At 40.5% G+C, this 20,146-nt stretch overlaps 3 protein-coding genes across 3 annotated transcripts; 2 read left to right on the top strand and 1 right to left on the bottom strand.

The window, feature by feature from the left end:
• Nucleotides 1-6,512: 6,512 nt before the first annotated feature.
• On the top strand, nucleotides 6,513-9,185 carry rpl34 (ribosomal protein L34). Its single transcript, XM_026352311.1, has 5 exons — nucleotides 6,513-6,561; nucleotides 7,008-7,079; nucleotides 7,236-7,335; nucleotides 8,802-8,905; nucleotides 9,056-9,185. The coding sequence occupies exons 2-5, from the start codon at nucleotides 7,015-7,017 to the stop codon at nucleotides 9,138-9,140; spliced, it is 354 nt and encodes a 117-aa protein (XP_026208096.1). The 5' UTR covers nucleotides 6,513-6,561; nucleotides 7,008-7,014; the 3' UTR covers nucleotides 9,141-9,185.
• A 1,186-nt stretch (nucleotides 9,186-10,371) lies between these two features.
• Nucleotides 10,372-12,435, top strand: ostc (oligosaccharyltransferase complex subunit). The gene is made up of 4 exons (XM_026352370.1): nucleotides 10,372-10,589; nucleotides 10,999-11,092; nucleotides 11,569-11,766; nucleotides 11,943-12,435. Exons 1-4 carry the CDS (start codon nucleotides 10,451-10,453, stop codon nucleotides 11,959-11,961), a joined length of 450 nt encoding a protein of 149 aa, XP_026208155.1. The 5' UTR covers nucleotides 10,372-10,450; the 3' UTR covers nucleotides 11,962-12,435.
• A 1,326-nt stretch (nucleotides 12,436-13,761) lies between these two features.
• etnppl (ethanolamine-phosphate phospho-lyase) lies at nucleotides 13,762-19,954 on the bottom strand. Its single transcript, XM_026352309.1, has 13 exons — nucleotides 19,873-19,954; nucleotides 19,371-19,489; nucleotides 18,782-18,941; nucleotides 17,373-17,447; nucleotides 17,049-17,142; nucleotides 16,473-16,589; nucleotides 16,217-16,299; nucleotides 15,892-16,117; nucleotides 15,605-15,759; nucleotides 15,294-15,383; nucleotides 14,926-15,056; nucleotides 14,708-14,778; nucleotides 13,762-14,288 (listed from the first exon to the last, which is right to left on the bottom strand). Exons 1-13 carry the CDS (start codon nucleotides 19,929-19,931, stop codon nucleotides 14,223-14,225), a joined length of 1,446 nt encoding a protein of 481 aa, XP_026208094.1. The 5' UTR covers nucleotides 19,932-19,954; the 3' UTR covers nucleotides 13,762-14,222.
• Between the last annotated feature and the right edge of the window lie 192 nt (nucleotides 19,955-20,146).

The following is a 20,146-nucleotide window of genomic DNA, read 5'->3' as shown; positions in this document are numbered from 1 at the left end:
AAATCTTAACTTGTACAGTGTCAAAGCCAAAAACCCACAAGCAACTAAGTTTGATACTGTAACTACATCCATAATACATTGGTTTTCACACTGGAGCTTTCGCCTCCGAGCTTCTTCGCCAACAGTCCAGACTTGTTCGACAAGAACAAACTGGCAGCTGCCCTGTCAGGCTGAAAATGAACGAGCATGTAAGTGGGCTTCATCATCAAGCAGCTGATTGAGCACAATAGGACTGTTGTTGTTGTTGTTGTTGTCGTCAGTGTCCCATCTGTCATTTCGGAGAACTAAAGGGGCATTTCACCAATTTTACAAATGATGTGTGGTTTACTTGCAAGGAACTCTACCGGGAAGTGAAAATCATATGTTCTTATGTGACTCTGGAGGGAGCATGATGTCATGGTGACGCTGCCTTCGCTTGGGTTTGAGATTTGAAATGTTTAAAGTGAGGCAACACTGAGTCCCTCCACCTTAATTTATTTGCAATAGTGCCTAAATGTTATTGTCTGGGTATATAACATACATCATTTCAAGTATTCTGTTACTGTGCAATACCCCTGCCCTCAGTGAAATCTAATAGAAAATCAAAAAAGGTAGTTTAAATAGCAGAAGCTGATTAATTTGTTTGAAATGACACATTTAGCTGTTTGAGAAAAGGCCTCCGCACGCAGCCCAGACTGATCCGGCGAACCCCGGCTCTTCAAATTACGCCTGTCAATATTTCGGGCTATCAAATGAGATCCCATCCAGGCTGTCAGCTCTTTTTCCAACAATGCCCCCCCCCCCCCCCGGTGCACAGGCGCGCCTCTGCTTTTTACGCCACGGCACACAGACAACCCCTGATCCGGCTGCATTTTCTGCATAAAAGTGATGACTGGCCACCGGTCATGTGGGATGTGGTGCCGAGGAAGGGGGTGATGGAGGGGGCAGCTGTTTTGATTTGTCCGAAATCTGTGTTCTGACGAAAACAACAGAAATTTCCATGCTGGCCCTGCCTCCCCCCTCCCCATCCCCTCACTTTGGCCCAGCAGCTAAATCCAAGCCTTTGTGTCCCACATAGTTGTATGGATTTGTCAGCAATAGGGCAGGGCCAGTGGGCGATAGGTAGGGTCGAGATAACCAAGCCTGTTTTCCAAAAAGAGGAAGGAAGTACCATTACAAGCAAGGCGTCGAATTAGCTCCGTTGGAAAAGTAATTTTTACTAATAACCATCATTCATTTAGGGCCTGCAGAAGAGAAAAGCAGTGAAATTGGAAAGTCCCAAGATAAGCTTTTTCTAAGAGACTTTCTCCGGATTAGATGTTGAAAGCCTCATATTAGCAAACCCCCACCACCACCACAAGTCTGTACAAAGAGGCTTGGACAGACCACCTGCCCCTTAGGAAAATACGGTCAGCAAAACCAAATGGGTACAAACACCAGATAGTAAACAATGAAGTGAGGCTTTTAAAAAGCTGAAAAAAATGGACCTCAGGGTTAGAGGATGAACGCAAGGTTGTTTTAAGATGAACCAGGAGGAGATAGTTATGCTTGAAAACTGGGGGCGGATGGGAACATTAATTTTAGCAGTAGTAGCACTAAAGAGATTAATGAATTGATAATCCACGGGCAGGAGTGATCACTCAGTGCCGGAGCTGATTAGAAATGAGCACACGGTGTGAGACCCTGTTTTTAGATAATTTTAATTTGGAGACCTGATCATTTGCATGATACGTTGTGTTTCACAATGAATTCATTAAATTATTATTTTACAGTTGTTTTTTTTTGTATTTTAAACACATCAATGTTGTACGTCACATTGTTACAGTTTGTTATGGTATAAAATATAATTTCTTAATTTGGTCAAATCAGTGCTGATGGAAGTTGTTGTCTTTCTTCCTTCTAACATACAAAGAGCTCAGCCACAGAGGTCACACAATATATACATATATATTGTGTGACCTTAACGTTGTGGTGGTCAGGGGTCTCGATGGGAGCTGTGACCTGTCTTTGGCTACACAGGCCCATATACAGCCTGCTGTGATGCTATGTGACTTTGTTTGTAGCGGCTACGACTGAGGACACAGTGATAAATTGAGAAACTGTGGTTTCCTAACAAATCTGCAGACGTGTTCAAAAGCATTGAATCCTAAAATATATTGTCTAACAGACAGTCAAATGTGTGTCAGGTCAGTTACTACAGCCAACACAAAATGTTAAATACAGTCCACATCCCCGTTTTAGATTTGTTGCAATCTATTGTGTATGAACGTAAAATACATAATTTTAAATAGATTTCTCTGCCGGAGTCTGAATAAGATTAGCTGAAGTAAAAAAATCCAATCAGTCAGCCTTTGCCTTTTGTGACCTTACAGCATTTAACCATTGCAAGACAGCACTGCAGCTAAAAAATGACATGCAGGACAAAAGAGTGGTATTGATCTGCTGGCCTCGTCGCTCATTTCGCATTACTAAAAAAGCAGGAGCTGCAACATGTGCAGCGTGTCCTTATGACCTCTGGCTGCTGGATACGGGACTTCATATTTGATTTCGCTGTCTGGCTTTACGTCGTATGAGATGAGACCACCAAGCAGGAAATCCTGTCTCGCAAGAAGTGTGCTCACAACATATAGTGTAACTCAACTACACCAGCAAATGTTTAACTGCTTCAGGCTCAAAGCGTTGATACTTGCCTTGTCAACTCCTCAGCACCTTCCTACCTGAGCAGCCCTTACTTTGCTTCTGCTATTATTACTCCAGCCACTAGGGGTCGCCTAACATAAAAAACATGCAACAAATACATAACTTAACTTCCATACTTCCAACCCTCATTACCATAGAAATATAATAAAAATATATTTTTTTAATCTATACTGTTTACAGAAGGTTGTTTTTGCTGTGGATAGATTGTGAAGGTTTGACAAACAACAATCTAGCACATTTTTCTTTAATTGTTATCTGTCATTGAGAAGTCTGCTGTGAAGGAGCACAGCACTGATACAGGTTGTTGTTAATATGAGCTTAATCCTCATGTCAAAAGCTCCACAGATGGGCTGACCTGCCGGGTTGCAGGGATGAGTTTTTGGAAAGGGGGTGGAAAGATCAAGATCAAGAAGTTGAAAATCATCCCTGCCTGTCTGGTTACGACATAGCGGAGGGAGGATTCAGCAACAAGCCCGAGCAAAAAACCAGACAACTGAAGAAAAAGCAGGAAAAAAAAATAGTCAAAAAATGTTTCATGCTCTGATGTCATTAGGAAAGCGAAAGCAGAGCTGTAATCCTATTTTAATCGCAGTGGATTTATTAAACAGGAGCAGCAGGTTTAAATCTCAGCAGATTACACAGAAGGCCCAAGGAGATGTGGAGAGGGGGTTTGGGGGTGGGGGGGTTCAGGGAAGGGTTGCATAATCAAGTGCACTTAAGGTGATACATCTTTACATCCTCTAAATGTAAAGAGTAAAGAGCGTCATTTGTTGGATTGACGTCTGCATTAAATATTCCTGTTGAGATATGGATTTTGGGATAATTACTTTTGACAAGATTAAAACAGACTGGCTGCAGATGTTACTGTTCGTGTGTGTGTGTGTGTGTGTGTGTGTGTGTGGGCCTTAGTGTCCTTTGGAGTAACAGACCTCCTGTGAAGAACAGGTTAATCCCAGGTCGCGTCACATCTGGATTTAATTAAATCAATCCCACAACAGAACATATAGAACAAGGGTCTGTTCATGTTTGTATTAATATCTGGCCCAAATTCTAAAAACAGGACTGGCAGCAGGCAGCTTTGATGACGACTAGATGACTTTTGGGACGAAATCTATCAGCTGCCACAATGATTTCTTTTCTTTGCTCACATGCATTAGTTTCAACGTCTGAGCATTAGACTCTTAACATTTTAGAAACACTACAAAGTCAGATTTTCAGACTTTACTGACTAATCTACAAAAAAATGTGCAGAATACAGTTTTTTTTAAGTTTTCTGTTTAATTTTTTTAAGTTAAGCATAAAACCGGACAGTTAGTTTGAGCAAAATGAATGTGTGTGTGTGTGTGTGCACACTGTGTGGAGCCTTGTGTTGTCACTGAACTTTGCTTTTGCCAAATGATTCATCTAAACGTACGCCAGACCCACCATCTGTTGGCTGAGCTTGGCAAATGTCTGGTGGTGACACAGCACCACTCTGATTTGGAGACATTTTGAGCAAGTTCACTCATTTCTAAAGATGGTGTGTATGTGTGTATTTTCTTTGTCAGCATGATGCGGCAAGTGCTTAAAATATTCTGAGTTACTCCATGTACTGTACATTATTAGGGAGGAGTCTGTTGGATTTTGCATAATATATGTTTACTTAAAATGACATGTTTATTTTCATATATGTGTAATATTTAGTATTAAGTTTCCTTGATTGTGCAGCTTGAATCAAGTTGTGGGTTTTGTTGTTCTCATTATGTTTAGCTCAATCAAAATGAAAATGAAAATTAGTACAGTATAGGTACATTGTGACCATTGACTAGTTTTATAAGAAAATGCAGTTGCAGGGTCGTCCACACAAAAAATTACATTAGCATATGGTGGTGTGAAAATTTGGAAACACTAAGACTTTGTTGGATTTTCAGGCTAAAAGCAAAGAAAATGTCTTCCTCTTTGTCTGTAACAGTTTAATCAGAAGTTAAACAATCTAAAACGTGAAAGATTACCTTTTAACAAAACTACTTAACTATCCTAATCAAGGTTTGCAACAAAAGTGTTTGTGTTTTTATAAAAATTGATAGAAGTGTGAGTGGTCTTAAATTGATCATATGCACGCCCTCACATTTTTTAGATTTTATTTATTTACAGTTATTTATTTCCCGTAATTAGCTCCATCTACATAGGGAAAGTGACTCATCATTTCCTGTGTAAAGTAGAACTAAAAATGTCATAAAAGAAAGACAGCTCTTCTTCAAAACTTGTTATTCTATCCTTCTCTGGAGGAAGCAAGGAATTAAACTAAATTTCTTTAAAAGGTGTACACTATTGTTCCCAGACATATGCTGTAATTTCATCCAATCAGGACAGTGGAAGGAACAAATGTACATCTGTCCAAGAAGACAAGTACTTATGAGTGTCCTCTTTGAGAAACAGATGCCTCTCTGCTCCTGAATTGATTGTATTGCTGAATAAAACACAGTGCACAAACTCTGTGTGTAAACGATTCAGGTCAAATGGCCTCATAGGTAAAGTTGCCAAGACATAGACTTCTTGTTATGGCTTAGCCAGCGCAATTACCAGATCTGAACCCCAACAAGCAGGTATGGGAAAAGCTGAACTAAAGAGTACAATTTGCGAACACTGCCCCGACCAGCAGAAGTGTGCAGGTATCTCCAGACTTGTTCTTGAGGGTATGTTATTTTATAAAACATCATCAACAACAACAGCAACAACAAAAAAACAGGTATAATTTGACATTTGCCTCTGGATCCAAAGGTTAGGAGCAGAATTCTTATCTGTCAGCCACCTACAAGCTGTGTACATACTATTGCTGCCATCTACTGGACAAGTTGCCAATTGTTTTACAGAAGTTTCTCTCACAGGTTATTTAGGGAAGTGGGTGGTCCGCGGCTGCTGATTAGGTACAAAACATCCCAGACGGTGTTACTTTTGGCAAACATTTTTTTGGCTTGGAAAAAAAGAAACCACAGACGCTATTATACTTACAGCTGAGTGCTCCAGTTCATTTGGGTTTTCCAGCAAACTAGGCGCAGCACCAACATGACAATGTGAATGGAAAGTGTCTGTTGGATCATTATTTATGTTACTGCTCCTGCTGGGACATGTCAAAGTGCACAAGGTCTGACATTAAACTGTTCTCAGGCAAGAGAGTCTTTGGCAGGAAGTGGCATTTATTAAGACAGTTTGCATTAGTTGTTAACTTTGAAGTGCCACTGTAGGCAAACAGTAGGGAATGAGGTTGCTTCGAATTGCAAAAAAATCTCTGGGAAAGGAAATAATTTTTCTTTTTAAAGAAAGTTTAAAGTAGGGCTTTGAGTATGTTTTATTGTTTTAGCCCCTGAAAATATACTTTACAAATTATGGCATGTACAATTTAGAAGGGATATTAATGCATGTTGCTGTGATTGTATTGCAATTTATGTGTAAAACCTTGAGGAATTTGATGTATTTTTTTAATAAATCCACAATATTTTCTATCCCAGTGGCACAGAATTTATTATAAGATTATTTTATTATAAGATCAACGATTGTGTTCACAATCTGTGCCATGTTTGTATAATTTGCCGCAATACTCACAAATAGAGGAGGACACAAACTCAATATTCAACTAAAAATATGCTCCATTATAGAAGTACAAATTCTTAGTTGCAGTACTACATGCATGCTCTAAAGGTACTAAAGTACAAGTACTATATGTATATGCACTACAATTAAAAGTTAATTTACCAAATATTATTCGTTTGACGCTCATCGCAGTTTGCGTGTGTGATGAGAAGGAAGCACCAGCAGGGGGCAGAGTTCAACAATCCGACACGGAGGCGCTTTAACCTTTAACACGCGCCTGGGTCTTTCCTCTTCCGGTTACGGCGACAGCAGGTATGGCGGCTGCCGCTCTCCTCTGAAACATCATGATTTAATAATCCACTGTAATCCTGCGTTTTAGAAGCAGATGTTGTCGATTTTATGTACACGTCCATGTTAGTAACAACTGTCTGTCTCCGTGGAGGTGATAATTTGAGTAGTTAGTTGGTTTTATTGGACACTTTACGAGCCGTCTCTGGGTCTCTCGGAGGCCGCTATTTCAACACTGAACTGAACGTACAAGGCTGGTTATAGCTCCGTTTATATTTTAACATAAAGTTAAACTGTAAATTTGTCATCCAAAATAAAACAGTCGGCTTCATTCGGGCTATGTTTTGATTTCTGGACGTTACGATTAGCCGGTGTCTCCCAACATCCCGAGCTGCAACATCGGCAGCACGGCTAGCCTAGCTAGCATCTTAGCATCTCTGTAAATGTAACACAATTTTGTGTGTTTTCAGCTTCAACATGGTGCAGCGCCTGACTTACCGTCGTAGGTTGTCCTACAACACCGCCTCCAACAAAACCAGACTGTAAGTGGGCTGTTCAACATTGTTATGTAGGGTAAATCGCCTAATTATGTAGCTCACATGTGAGTTATTTATATAGTGCTTATAATGTTGTGATGCGTATTTATTACTCACCCGTTGTGTTACAGCTGATCTAAGTCCTTGTCTTGTTGCTTGCAGGTCCCGGACGCCTGGTAACCGTATTGTGTACCTGTACACCAAGAAGGTTGGCAAAGCCCCCAAGTCAGCATGTGGCATCTGCCCAGGAAGACTGCGTGGAGTAAGTGAACTGCTGTTTTAAGGATGGAGCCGTGCATATACCTAGAAGTTGTACATGTGTGAGGTGACTCTCCTGTGTGAAGTAGCTGTGTGTGTAGGGTCCACCTGTGCTTGGTTAAATACTTGAAGATCTGGGAATGTGTTGAGTGGTTTTTTCATCTAGATGTTCTGGTTTATTACCGTTCACACTGCTCCACGCTAGAAGACTTTTCTATCATTCTCCTTTTTGAAAGACGAATCTTAAAATTTTACAGACGGACAGAGTGAACATGACATACTGGCATATGTTTTTGCCTTGACTATTTTCATGTACGTTAAAGTGTGAGTAAGGGCTGTTAGTAGTGCCTGATATGTGGGAAAACACCAGTCAAAGCTGTTGATGGTGGAACTAAAAGCGAAGAGCACAAAGCTCCAACACTTAAAACATTAAATAAATTGTTATGGTTGTACAGTGCAATTACACCTAAAATGTACTGATGTCAAACCACAGCAGAGTAATTAAATGAAGAATCACTGGTTTTATATTCTCAGAGTAATGTCGTGAAAACAACAATGCCAATATGCAGCTTTTTGACGAATTCGTTTTTAATTTCCCGCTCGTGAAGATCCAAGAGCAGCTCACGTGATGTTGATACATCACATGAAGCTCTGCTAACATTATGGCCTTTTGGAAATACTTTTCATTTTACAAGTTAATGCAGTGTTTATGGTCTCTATGTCATGTTGCTGCCCTTTTCTGCCATTGTTTTTGTTTTTTTGCTCAGTGAACGTTCTCAATTAACACATTAAATGCAAGCCTATTTAAAAGATAATTGGTGCCATCAACATCACTGTACCTCATTTAAATTTTATTTACAGTGAAGTATCACATCACAACTTGAAGTAGTTTCAAAATCGCTTCAACGTCTTAATCTGTCCTCATACTGTTGCATCATAGTAGGAACGACTCCCCAAAACTGGAAGAAACTTAAGTAATGGCAAAAGAAGGGGATACATCATTCAGAACAGACAGTATCTCTGAAGAGCTCTGCATTAATTCTGATCTCACAGTTACTATCAGAATTAATGCAGAGCTTCTTTTAGGCAAATTTTAAACAAGTTCTGTCATCTCATCACATGGATTCATTCATTTCTAGCACTTGCATAAAAATCTTCCCTTGTCAGATCAGAAGATGAAAAGAAATTAAAGTAAATTGTAAATGTGAAGTTACAAAGTATTTTATACCTGAAAGCTGACGATCAGAGCAGTGAGCAAAGCTGAGAACAAAACAGTTGCCTTCTTAATTAAATTACGAAAATTAGGTATTATAAATATGTTTGTAGCGTAGTGTCCTTTGTCCAGATTTCGGTTGTTTGAATAATGCAGACAGCAAATTGCTTCTTTTGCTTTTGAATGTTCAGTGCAGCAGCAGTGTTGTATGTCACTACTTTCTGACTGCTCATTTATAATTGCGTTTCGTCTTGCAGATTCGGGCTGTTAGACCTCAGGTTCTGATGAGACTCTCCAAGACCAAGAAGCACGTCAGCAGGGCTTATGGAGGCTCAATGTGCGCCAAGTGTGTACGTGACAGGTAAGAGAAGCCTCGTCCTCTACATGCTGTCACTTTCTTGCTGAGAAACTGGAATGATGCTAGTATTTGCCTCAAAGAGGACTAGCTGAAATTTTAAATTTGATAACATTGATGCATGTTTTGATCGTCTTCTTTTGCTTTTATTTCAAGGATCAAGCGTGCTTTCCTGATTGAGGAGCAGAAGATCGTCGTCAAGGTGCTCAAGGCACAGGCACAGAGCCAGAAATCTAAGTAAAATGTGTATTTGTATTGCCACAATAAAAAATGACAAACAAATCCATTTACTGTTGTGATTTGTTGTATTTAACTGAAACGCAGACAAAAAACATTGTGATGTGACCAGTACTTGATATTTGAAAGCTAAGATATTTCAGTGCTTTTGAATTAGTTTCAAACTGAGAGTAAAAAGTGACGTACCCAAAATCAGCTCATACTTTTTCTTTATTATACTCCTAAAAATTGAGTGTAGCTCTTCACTGTGCACACTCTAAAACATGCTGTAGGATTAGCTCACCATCCCTGGCTTATCTCACTATTCTTGTATACACTGGGGAAATTTTAATTTGGTTGGTCCAGCCAGCAAAACAAAAAGATTTAGTTCATTATTAAATTTGACACAGAAAAGCATAAAGCCCTCATGGAAAAAAAAAATTCAGACAATGTTGCTTGATCAACCAGGTGTCCACAATTTATTAGTAGCTCAGTTAATTTAAATGTTGATAAAAGTGGTCATAGTTGTGATCTTGTGCAATATTTAAAAGTGAAAAATGTAATCAAATGTCCTGTTCTGTCCCAGCACTGATAAAGTGCCAGTTTACATATTCGGTTACATACATACATAATCAAAGTGTTTGGTATTTTTAAATGAGCGCCACAAAACAAACTGAACTTTGCCCAAGGTAAAAACAATATACTAAATGGTATACATTTAGTTCACTTTTCTATTTTAGTTTGCTATGTTTCATACTTTTGCCTACGTTGTAAACTAGTATTAATATAAACTTGAAGCATTTCAAGTATATTATTGAAAATTAGCATAAGGTGTATTAATATACTTAAATGTATTATACATTTAGGATATACAGTAACTTTAATGTTAGTGTCGGTGTGTATGTGGTCATTTGTACTGTGATAACATAAGTTATGATAAAAATATAGAAGTAGGAAATATATAAAGTAGGTTACTGCATAAACTTCAAAGCTGAAAAGAAGAAGTTTGTGTTTTTACATTTCTTTATTATTTGGGAATCACACAAACCTGTTGTGGCCTTTGTTAATAAAGTTTTTTATTAAAAAAGGAAAAATTAAAATTAAAAAAGGATTTTAGCATAAAGTTAGTGGAAGTATCAGGGAAACACGTTTGCTTCAAATGTTATTAAATTCAAAACAGTAAAACTATAAATTAAAATAATAATAATAAAAAACTAAAATATAGAAAAAAAACTTGTACTTCCGGGACACGTCAACAGAGTCGCTGCACAGACGGATCTCAGCCGACGGCAGCAGCAGCTGTTCTGTAGCTAAACGCAGTATTTTGTCCAAACCATGGAGACTTTATACAGTATACCGTTTGCTGTGCTTGAATGTCCAAATATAAAACTAAAGAAGCCGTCGTGGCTGCACATGCCGTCGGCTATGACTGTGTATGCCGTCGTTATTGTGTCCTACTTTCTCATCACAGGAGGTAAATGGATCTGCTAACGCTAAGCTAGCAAGGCAGCTAGCGTTATGTAGTTACAGCGCTGGTTTTATTAATGTGCATGACATGTGTTGCAAAGAAAGTATCACGTACTGTTGGAATAATGTTTGGTATTGTAGGATTTGTTCTCGTTTTTAAGTCGGCTTGCTAAAATGTAACGCTAGCATGGAGAGAGGCTAGCTAACTAGCTAAGCTAGCAACAGATACCACTTCAATTAATTTTTGTTTACGTGCGAAAGTGATTTTTATCTAGCAGTAACGTTAGTATAGTAGTTATGTTGTTATTAAAAATGAACAAGCGTCTTTTAAATTAGCTCACAAGTAAGGTGCACTTTTGTTTATCTGTGTAAATGTGTTGCCTTATTTAATCAAATGGCTTCTTTTCATATTATAGGTATAATCTACGATGTTATTGTAGAGCCACCAAGTGTGGGATCAATGACTGATGAGCATGGACATCAGCGGCCAGTTGCCTTTTTGGCTTACAGGTATGACTGTCGTAACATCATGGGTTTCCACATCTTGGACAACTTAACATTCCTGAAGGCTTCTTTAGGCATCTTTTCAGGTCCACCGTAAAGCAGCGTGCCCAGACACACACTGGTTTTGGTTGCTGTAATACATACTTTATAAGTGTTTGTTCCAAAAGATGCTGCCTATGTCACTGATGGGTGACAACATTCACAGTCCTGCCTCAGTGCAAAAGATGTAAGCTTCAAGGCTCCAAATTAGCCAGGCTAAGTAGATATCTTGCAAAGTCGCAGCCCTGTTAGTCACAAAAGTCACTTTATTGTACTATCCTTCCACTCAGCAGAGAAACACTGTCCACAGAAATGGAAAGAGAGAGTTTGGAAGATGTACACTTAACTTGAAAAATGGCGTACCAGTCCTTTACAGTATCGACTTGATGCAGTAGTAGTAGTAGTTGTTCAAGTAATGCTAAGGTGGATGCATTTGTTTTCAGGGTAAATGGCCAGTACATTATGGAAGGACTGGCCTCCAGTTTCCTCTTCACAATGGGAGGTCTGGGCTTTATAATCCTGGATCGCTCCAATGCACCAAACATTCCCAAACTCAACCGCTTCCTGTTGCTCTTCATTGGGTTTGTCAGCGTACTCCTCAGCTTCTTCATGGCCAGAGTGTTCATGCGCATGAAGCTGCCGTAAGTTTAAGATTGTTTCACCCATAAGAACACGACATTTTTGTTATTTAGTTATCAATCTGTGACTTTACAGTTTGAGTTGACAGTAAATTATAGTTTTTTTATTCTACTACATATAGCTGTCAGATGTTTGTTGTTGTTGTCAGTGTCTTAAAATGTGTCTTTTGTCTTTCCAGAGGATACCTCATGGGTTAAAGTCAAAGACAGAACACTGCAACATACAGACCTGGACGGAGAGATGACATTAAACAAATGAGGGCCTAATAGACGGTTCAACTAAAATTTGGCATTTGGTATAATCGACAACCATTAAGGACTAAAGCACTGGTCTAAGAAATTAGACCCATCTATTATGACAGTCTGATGCAGGCTGTGCGTCTTTATAGTAACTTCTTTTCCCTCGTTTTCTTCACATTTCCAAACAACAGCAGAGAAAAAACATTCTTAAATTTACTTTGCACTTCACTGAAAGAACTTAGACGTAGTTTAGTGTAAGTGAAATGAAAAACAGAAGTTACTGGACACCACTGGGATGGATTTGAAATGAACTGGGCACTGGGTGATTCACATAGAGGGGATAATGTTTAAGTTGTTTTTGTAAAGAAATCGTTGAACCTGTCACAGTTGCATTTTTGTACAAGGTTGTGGAATAAATCTTCCTTTTCAGAACTTACTGCTGTCATATGGTATTTATCATAAATAGCAGCCATGTCTGCACAGATTTACACACATTTAGTAAATGTGAAATTTACATAAGCAATATAATTTGCTGTCCAGGAGGTGGCATCATAGATCTATCTTTAACAGACAACATCATGGAGCAATGACGCCCTCATGCAAAAGACATTAATTACTCCTGGATATTCATCTTGACAACGTGTGCAACGCTCGGCCCCTATGTGAGATGGGAACCTTTAAATCTGTGTTCCTGGAAAGGTGGGTAATAGCTTTCTGCATTGTGAATGGTGAAATATTGCTATTGTTTTAAGATTGAAAACAAAAGCTTAATTGAAGGCCCTGGTGGCAATTCTTGCATCTACTTTAAGTCTTTGTTGTGACAATACTAAGGTTCCTGGAGGCCAAAATAAAAATCTAATTGAGAAAGACCAATGGAAATATATAACTAACAATAGCATTGGACTGTTTGAAGGAAAAAAAAAAAACGAATGCCAAAGATTATGACATCAAATCGAGCGAACCTGTACTTTGTAACGTTAGGTACACACAAGAGTTCACAGGTGTAGTTTCCAAGGTCCAAATCCTGTCCACGAAAGGTTCCACAGATAGAGCATATAACAAAAAGTAATAAATCAATACAGATAGCAAGTAGTAATGCAGATTAATGAAATGCATATCAGACGCAATAAAAGCTAAACAGTATTGCACAACCATTGAGAAAGGTGACAAACACATCCAAGTCCATTGATGGCATAATGTCCATGGTAAAATACACAGACTGCCTTCAGTCGGCTCTGGTCACCAGTTTGGCTTTGTACATCACTACGGTGGGTTTGCAGTGAAACAGTCAATATGTGCTTTAAGTGTTGACTGTCAGCTTTAAGGGTTTTGTTCAAGACATTGAAGTGCAAGAATTCCAACTCCCCTGCTCCCCTGTTGTAGGAACAACACATATATCCAATAATCCAACCAGCTTTGAATGACAAAGTGGTGTTTTGGGCAAAAGAATGAGTCTGTCTTTGACCGGGTGCTCTAACATGCAAGGAGCAAACTCCCAGTTTTTGGGAAACAGATCCAGTCTCTGTTATTAGAGAACATGGGAACGTCAGTAAATAATTGCAGACTTGTCAAACAGTGTCCGTGTTTGTTTGAGGCAAAGTGGAATAAGATACGCCGCAGGCTTATCTCAGTATGGCTAGTTTTCAATTTCCTTGTGAATCAGTGAAGCATCACATACAGTATTTTATTTAATACAGTGTGATTGCTTCACCACAAAATGTGCAATCACCTAAACAGAAATTCAATAGTCTTAATAAAAGTGAGCAACGCTCATATGGATGTAGCTGTATTTTATTGCAAAAGCCACATTAATGCACATATGCATATTCTGACATGTATACGACAGTTTGGATTGACTCAGCGACCCGTAACAGGAAAAGTGGTTCAGATAATGGATGGATGTTATTAAAATGATGATTGTATAATCATATTAATATTATGATTCCCTGATAATCACGGTCAAGTGATTGCTGGCAAAATGAAATAAGGCTGTAATAAAATTATAACACACAAGTTAAACACGAGGCCCCATTTCTTCATGTAATTAAAAATAACACTGCAACGTCATAGAAATACAGTACATGTGCATATTACTGTTGTAAAAACATCACTTGGTTACACGCTAAGGCACTTTTCTGACACAGTTTCGTAAAACTCCCCCTTATATAGTGTCTGTTTTCAGTTTTATAGGTATGAGAAGTGTGAAGTGTTGAGCCGTCTCATGTCTTGAGGTGTTTGGCTTGTTGAGGAATGTCTCGACTGCCGCGTAATAAACTACTGGAATACTGGCGTCCATTTTCATCAGTCGACGGCGAGCAATAAGCCATGAACAAATAGAGGTCAAATTAAAACCAGAGATGATCAAGAAAATGTAAAACAATGTATAAAATGTAATTTATTTTCAGCCAATTGTTGTCATAAGTCAATAATAATGATAATGTTTATTAAATCAGTTTATTAAATTATTTTTTAGCCTTTTCTTCATTGTACACTGTAAATGTTTGAATCATATCTTGAATATGGACCAAGACCAACACAGTGGTTTGTGACATTAGTTACCACAGATGACCAGATTTATTTAAATGCAACAAATTCCAAAGGGTTCACCGACTTTTTCAAACAACTTCTTGAATAATCTTTTTTTATGCAAATGATTAGATTTATTTTGGCCCAAAAACTATTTTAGTTTTGTCCTCTTACTTACCTTTCTTTTACTGCTTTCATTCTCCGCGTTCACCTTGTTGGGCAACTTCAAGCCCAATGCTTCCTCGAGTTCTGGGAACACAAACACGATAACACACATGGCTGAGAGCTCATTCCACACCCTGAGCCTTTTTAATAATGAATGAGCCAGAAAGACAACGGTGTGTTTCGTCTATTTAGGCAACAAAACCTCACAGTAACTAAAAAAATGTTACGTACCTGTGAGAATAATGTGGATTTTCTCCACCACCAGGTCAGCATCCTCTGTGGTGAAGCACATAGGGGGCTTAAATTTGAGCACGTTGCGATGAGGTCCGTCAGCACTGAGAAGGATGTGGTCTTCCTTTAGCCTGGCATCCAATATTAATTATTTTAATTTTTATGTGTAGCGATTTACAAGTTTATGCACTTTTACAGCAAATATTCAGATTTTTCCTGAGCAGGAAAAGCACAAGGGGAACACAAAGTCTCAGCAAGTATCCAGAGGGCTGTGAAACCACCTGACCCCATTCTTTGTTTTAGTTAATGTCATCAACTACACCTGTTCTTGCTGTGACAAATCTTAATCTGTTAATCTGTGTACTTACTTGTAGATGACTTCTTGAGCCTCTGCTGTAGCAGGAGTTAGCTTCAACCTGTCCCTCACCAGCTCCACCCCAACAAAGAGGCCACATCCCCTGCAGGATATGAGGACATTTGTATGAAGGCTTTTCTGAAATTTTTTTTTCACTGGCATTTGACGTTTGTACAATGTAGTATAAATTAAAAAAATAAGTATTCTAACTGAAAAGAGCCACTTCCCCACATCCTCCAGATTGACCTTGACAAGGTGACAGGTGTAAGGTTGCAGGTGTAGTGAAGGAGCTTAACAGTGGACACTGTGTGTCCGTTTGCATACCTGACGTCTCCGACCAGCGCGTGCTTCTCTTTCTGCTTTTGCAGCAAGTTGCACAGGTATCGCCCCACGCGTAGCGCATTACCCTGAAGATCCTCTTTCACAATAACGTCTAGGACGGCCAGACCGATGGCACACGACACCGGGTTACCGCCAAACTGAGAAATTCGAAACCCAAGCACAGATGAAAGATCACACCAAAATTAGGCTCTTTCCTTTGACGGGAGAATCCTTCTAGTGTTTTACAGATGATGCAATAGAGTCATCCTAATAAATAATTAATTTCTTACTGTATTGAAATAATCCATTCCAGATGACATGAAGCCCTCCGCCACCTCTTTGGTTGTCACAACACATGACATGGGGTGACCATTGCCTATGGGCTTTCCCATGGTGACAATGTCGGGCACAAAGTCCTCTCCCTGGAGCTGGAAGGCCCAGAAGTTGGTGCCAACACGACCAAAGCCCACTTGGACCTCATCTGCAATGAAAACGCCCCCTGCTTTATGGACGTGTCTGTAGAGGAGCAGAGAAATCCACAGCGGGCAGAGGATTAGTTATTCAGTTAGGCAAACACTCACCTACATTGAACCAGGCAATTTCTGAGGTACATACTCTGCCACTTGCTGGAAGTAACCCACGGGGGGAATGACCTGCCCGCCGCAGCTCTGCAATGACTCAGCAATAAAAGCTGCAATCTGCACAAAGTAGAAACATATCAGGTCTATCAATCGAAAAGCCAGACTGATAAAGTGGTAAAGAGCACGAGCGCGGGGCATCTTTGACCCAGAGATCTCTCTCGCTTGCATAAGAGCGTTTCACTTTTGACGCTCGCTTGATGTGCTCATCCAACAGCGTCAGCCAACTGTACCTTTCCTCCTTTCTTCTGGACTTTGTCTATTATATCTTTGACTTCATCCGCATATGCTGTAGCAGGATCGGGATGGCTCGCTCTGTATTTGCCTCTGTACACATCTGGGCTCGGAGCCTGATTGAGAGACAAGACGTCGAGATGATTGTTAAAGCAGATTCACAGACCAAAGCTGAACACAGGTCATTTAGATTGAAACGGGGCAAATGTTATCATCCTGCAAGACTTTAAATATCAGTCAGCAGAATCCACTACTTGACAATATGACATGTTGATTATGTTGGTTCATAGCAACTAGAAACTTTGTGGTTGTGCAGTAGCTGCTCCTCTAAATGAGTAAAACGTCTACCTTGAACAGTACTCTGGTTTTGTCTTGCACTGTAAATTATTAGTGAAAAGTTGTGTGTTTTCATACTCTGTCCTCTTCCAGTCTTACTGCTTCTCACACACGCTTGTGTCCCTGGGCATTCACATGTGTGAGTACTCCATAGCCTGCCAGAGCCCGGCAGAGCAAGTTGAGTCATGGTGTTTTAATAGTGTGCAGGCAGGCAGACGGGGAGAGAAAAAAGCACTCACCACATGGACAAATGGATTCTGCTCAGCATCTGACAGCTGGTGGAACTTATATGGACTGATATCAATGAGCGATGAGACGTGGCCGTGGTACGCACTGCAAACACAGCACAGCACAGGTCACGGACCAAAACAGGTCAACTACTGTCAGTGACGATATTGTGCGAAATGTGCAGACATTAAAGCATGAATACATGAAGACAGGGCTAATTTCGTTTAGATAACATAAAGAGGACTTTCACCGCTCCTTATCATCGATATACTTTCATTTTCTGGCACAGCTCCAGGTGTTTTTCGAACAACGACCGGTCGGAAGCACCTACTCACTTTTCCAAGGTGATGATATCTCTGTGGCCTGTGTACTGCCGTGCTAGCCGCAGGGCAAGGTCATTGGCTTCAGAGCTGAAGTTCAAAAGGGCAAAGGTTACTCCGAGTTACTCAGTCACCACAAAATACACAGGCGAAGCCGTGGAGATCAAAGACACAGACTGTAGTTTTACAGTACATCCCATTATAAGAGCAGTTTAATAATATTGGTAATTTAATGGCATGGTGTTTCCCTTCCCTCTGCCTTAGTATTTGTGTTTCTAGCTGAAAAACTCCTCCAGGTGACACCATCTGATGTCACCTGGAGATGTTGCCATCTGACAGGACATCATCTGAACTGTACAATTCCTCCAGATGATATTTTAACATAAGGCAGAGAGAAATTTAACACATACTCCCCCAGTGGAACCATAGGAAGCAACTTGAAAATCAGTGAAGTCGCCCATTCAAATCACTTTTTGCAGCCTCAGAAGCCTCAGCAACAACAGATAAACATGCTGTTGCAAGATGGATATGGTTCCTGCTGAATCCTGCTGAATGCACACATGCCAATTTGTGCCGTTTAACAGCCCTTTGCAATGCTAATATACCTTCTCTGTTCTGTCGCATTCATAACTCTTCTCATCTTGCTTTTTTTTTTTGAATTTCACATTCACTGCAATTTCACACTAAGTTACACTAAACTTCACACTAGACGCTACAGGAACCTCAAGTCAGTGCGTCACATTTGTCAATTATTTTCATCTTCATCTCCTCAAACAATGTTACTAACTCATTCAAACACGCTGTATGACTGGCTATGACACTGAAAGCATCTGTGATACTAAATGAAGCATTGTTATTTGCTGCAGATGAACAAAATGCATGACAAATGACCTTTTCAGGAAAGGATGATATATAGGATACCAACAGCCACATAGGGATTAACTACTGTATATCACTATTACACACCAGATCATGTCTGTTCACACTGCACGACTGGAGCAAGCTGTGTAGATAAGTAACTATAGCAGACGGATCCGGTTTCACAACCAGTAGTAGTATGATATCTGTGTCAAGAGCAGCATAAAAAAAAAACAGCTGACCTTACATTACTCTACCAATACTATCCAGACTGTACTGATATGCAGTGCTGTGTAAAACTATTCAGCACCCTCCATGTATTTTGTGTTTGCTCAGTTTGCCTAATAATGCAGAACTTCACTGCTGCTCTAGTCACTGCCAAGGAGCAGTTGAAGTACGTAAAGGAGCTATGAGACCCAACATGATACGTATCGATGTGCCCCCAGCAAATTTCTGTCATTATCTGCACTGTGCACTCACTAATACCGCTAAACCACACCCGGAGCACGTCTGATTAATCTTCCTTGTTGCTGTCATGTCAGCAGTGTGGGTACGGTGTGACGTACCCGGAGTTGACAAAGTAGCACACAGACAGCTTCTCGGGCAGTGTCGCCTGCAGCCTCTGGGCGTACAGGACGAGGTTATCGTGCAAGAAGCGTGAGTTGGTGTTGAGGAGTTCCATCTGCTGAGCCCCCGCCTTCACCACATCTGGGTGACAGTGGCCCACTGAGAGACAGGAGAGAGGATGGACGGGGTTAAAAGCAGTCCGCATGTTCATGCACACAAAAACATACGTCGAGCTGAGCCCTTAAATCATCTAACTGTAGTTGGAGGCCAAAAATAAGAAAAAACACACACACACCAGGCTGAAAATAGGCTGAAATAAGAGAGAGTTATATGTGGTCGGTCAGGAAACATCCTGTTTTACATTCCTGTCTGTTTGCAGACAGACGGGAATGAAACCATAGCCGTCTTTTTAAATTAGGTGCATCTTCCTATCGCAGATCAGTCATTCTGCTCATGTGCTCTAGTGAAAACCAACCCTCTGACACGTGCTAACTGGAGCCTTGGATCTAAATTTAAAAAGCACCACCATCTTCTTCCAATGTGTTTGAATGTGTTTGCACACGCTGGACGTGCATGTTGTCCTTTTACCATGAGCCACGTTGTTGATGCAGTCCAGGTAGCGCTGACCCCTTTCGTCATACATGTACTGGCCTTTGGCTTGCACAATCTTGATGGGGTCATGGCTGAAGAAGATCTTACAAGAGGGCCTGCAGAGAAGCAAAAGTGAATGCAGGCATGTGTGCAAAGTGTCTCATAGACAGCTGAGCAGCAACCAGATGCTTTAATATGCAGCAGATTTTAAATTCAACAGCAGTGGATTGTTTATTTGTCATGATTCAAAAAGCTGCTTTAACCTACCACTCTTTATGTTAGTTGATCTAAATGCTGCTCAGCCAGCTGTCTGTCTGCCTGCCTGTCTGTCTGCCTGCCTGTCTGCCTGCCTGTCTGTCTGCCTGCCTGTCTGCCTGCCTGCCTGTCTGCCTGTCTGTCTGTCTGTCTGTCTGTCTGTCTGCCTGTCTGTCTGCCTGCCTGCCTGCCTGTCTGTCTGTCTGTCTGCCTGTCTGTCTGCCTGTCTGTCTGTCTGTCTTACCCGATGTGCTTCTTCCTCAGGTCTATCGTCTCCTCCTTGTCCAGTCTTTCCACAGACATGCTGATCTCGTCCCTCTGCGGGATTGCGCGCATCTGCTCGCGGAGACATAACCCCCGGCTTTATATAGATAGATACACGCACACGCACACGCACACGAAGGAACGAACGCGCGCTCACGGACCCACCAAATGCTCGCTCGTGCTGCCACCTGTGGCCGCAGCCGGGACAGGTCGCAGGTGCCTCGAGGACAGGTGTTCAGTGTCACCTGTGCTGC

Source organism: Anabas testudineus, chromosome 18 (assembly GCF_900324465.2).
Source record: "Anabas testudineus chromosome 18, fAnaTes1.2, whole genome shotgun sequence".
NCBI lineage: Eukaryota > Metazoa > Chordata > Actinopteri > Anabantiformes > Anabantidae > Anabas > Anabas testudineus.
The sequence above is the reverse complement of the archived record's forward strand: the minus strand, read 5'-3'. Positions and strand labels throughout refer to the sequence as shown.

What these genes read in the sequence shown, in the direction of transcription:
- rpl34 (XM_026352311.1), top strand. Translation starts at nt 7,015, where the DNA reads ATGGTGCAGCGCCTGACTTACCGTCGTAGGTTGTCCTACAACACCGCC. An exon ending in GCCTCCAACAAAACCAGACT is followed by an intron (nt 7,080 to 7,235) that starts GTAAGTGGGCTG and finishes TGTTGCTTGCAG; the next exon opens with GTCCCGGACGCCTGGTAACC. An exon ending in GCCAAGTGTGTACGTGACAG is followed by an intron (nt 8,906 to 9,055) that starts GTAAGAGAAGCC and finishes TTTTATTTCAAG; the next exon opens with GATCAAGCGTGCTTTCCTGA.
- ostc (XM_026352370.1), top strand. Translation starts at nt 10,451, where the DNA reads ATGGAGACTTTATACAGTATACCGTTTGCTGTGCTTGAATGTCCAAAT. An exon ending in CTACTTTCTCATCACAGGAG is followed by an intron (nt 10,590 to 10,998) that starts GTAAATGGATCT and finishes TTCATATTATAG; the next exon opens with GTATAATCTACGATGTTATT. An exon ending in GTTGCCTTTTTGGCTTACAG is followed by an intron (nt 11,093 to 11,568) that starts GTATGACTGTCG and finishes ATTTGTTTTCAG; the next exon opens with GGTAAATGGCCAGTACATTA.
- etnppl (XM_026352309.1), bottom strand. Translation starts at nt 19,931, where the DNA reads ATGTCTGTGGAAAGACTGGACAAGGAGGAGACGATAGACCTGAGGAAG. An exon ending in TACTTCCAGCAAGTGGCAGA is followed by an intron (nt 16,118 to 16,216) that starts GTATGTACCTCA and finishes GCTCCTCTACAG; the next exon opens with ACACGTCCATAAAGCAGGGG. An exon ending in GAATGGATTATTTCAATACA is followed by an intron (nt 15,760 to 15,891) that starts GTAAGAAATTAA and finishes CGAATTTCTCAG; the next exon opens with TTTGGCGGTAACCCGGTGTC.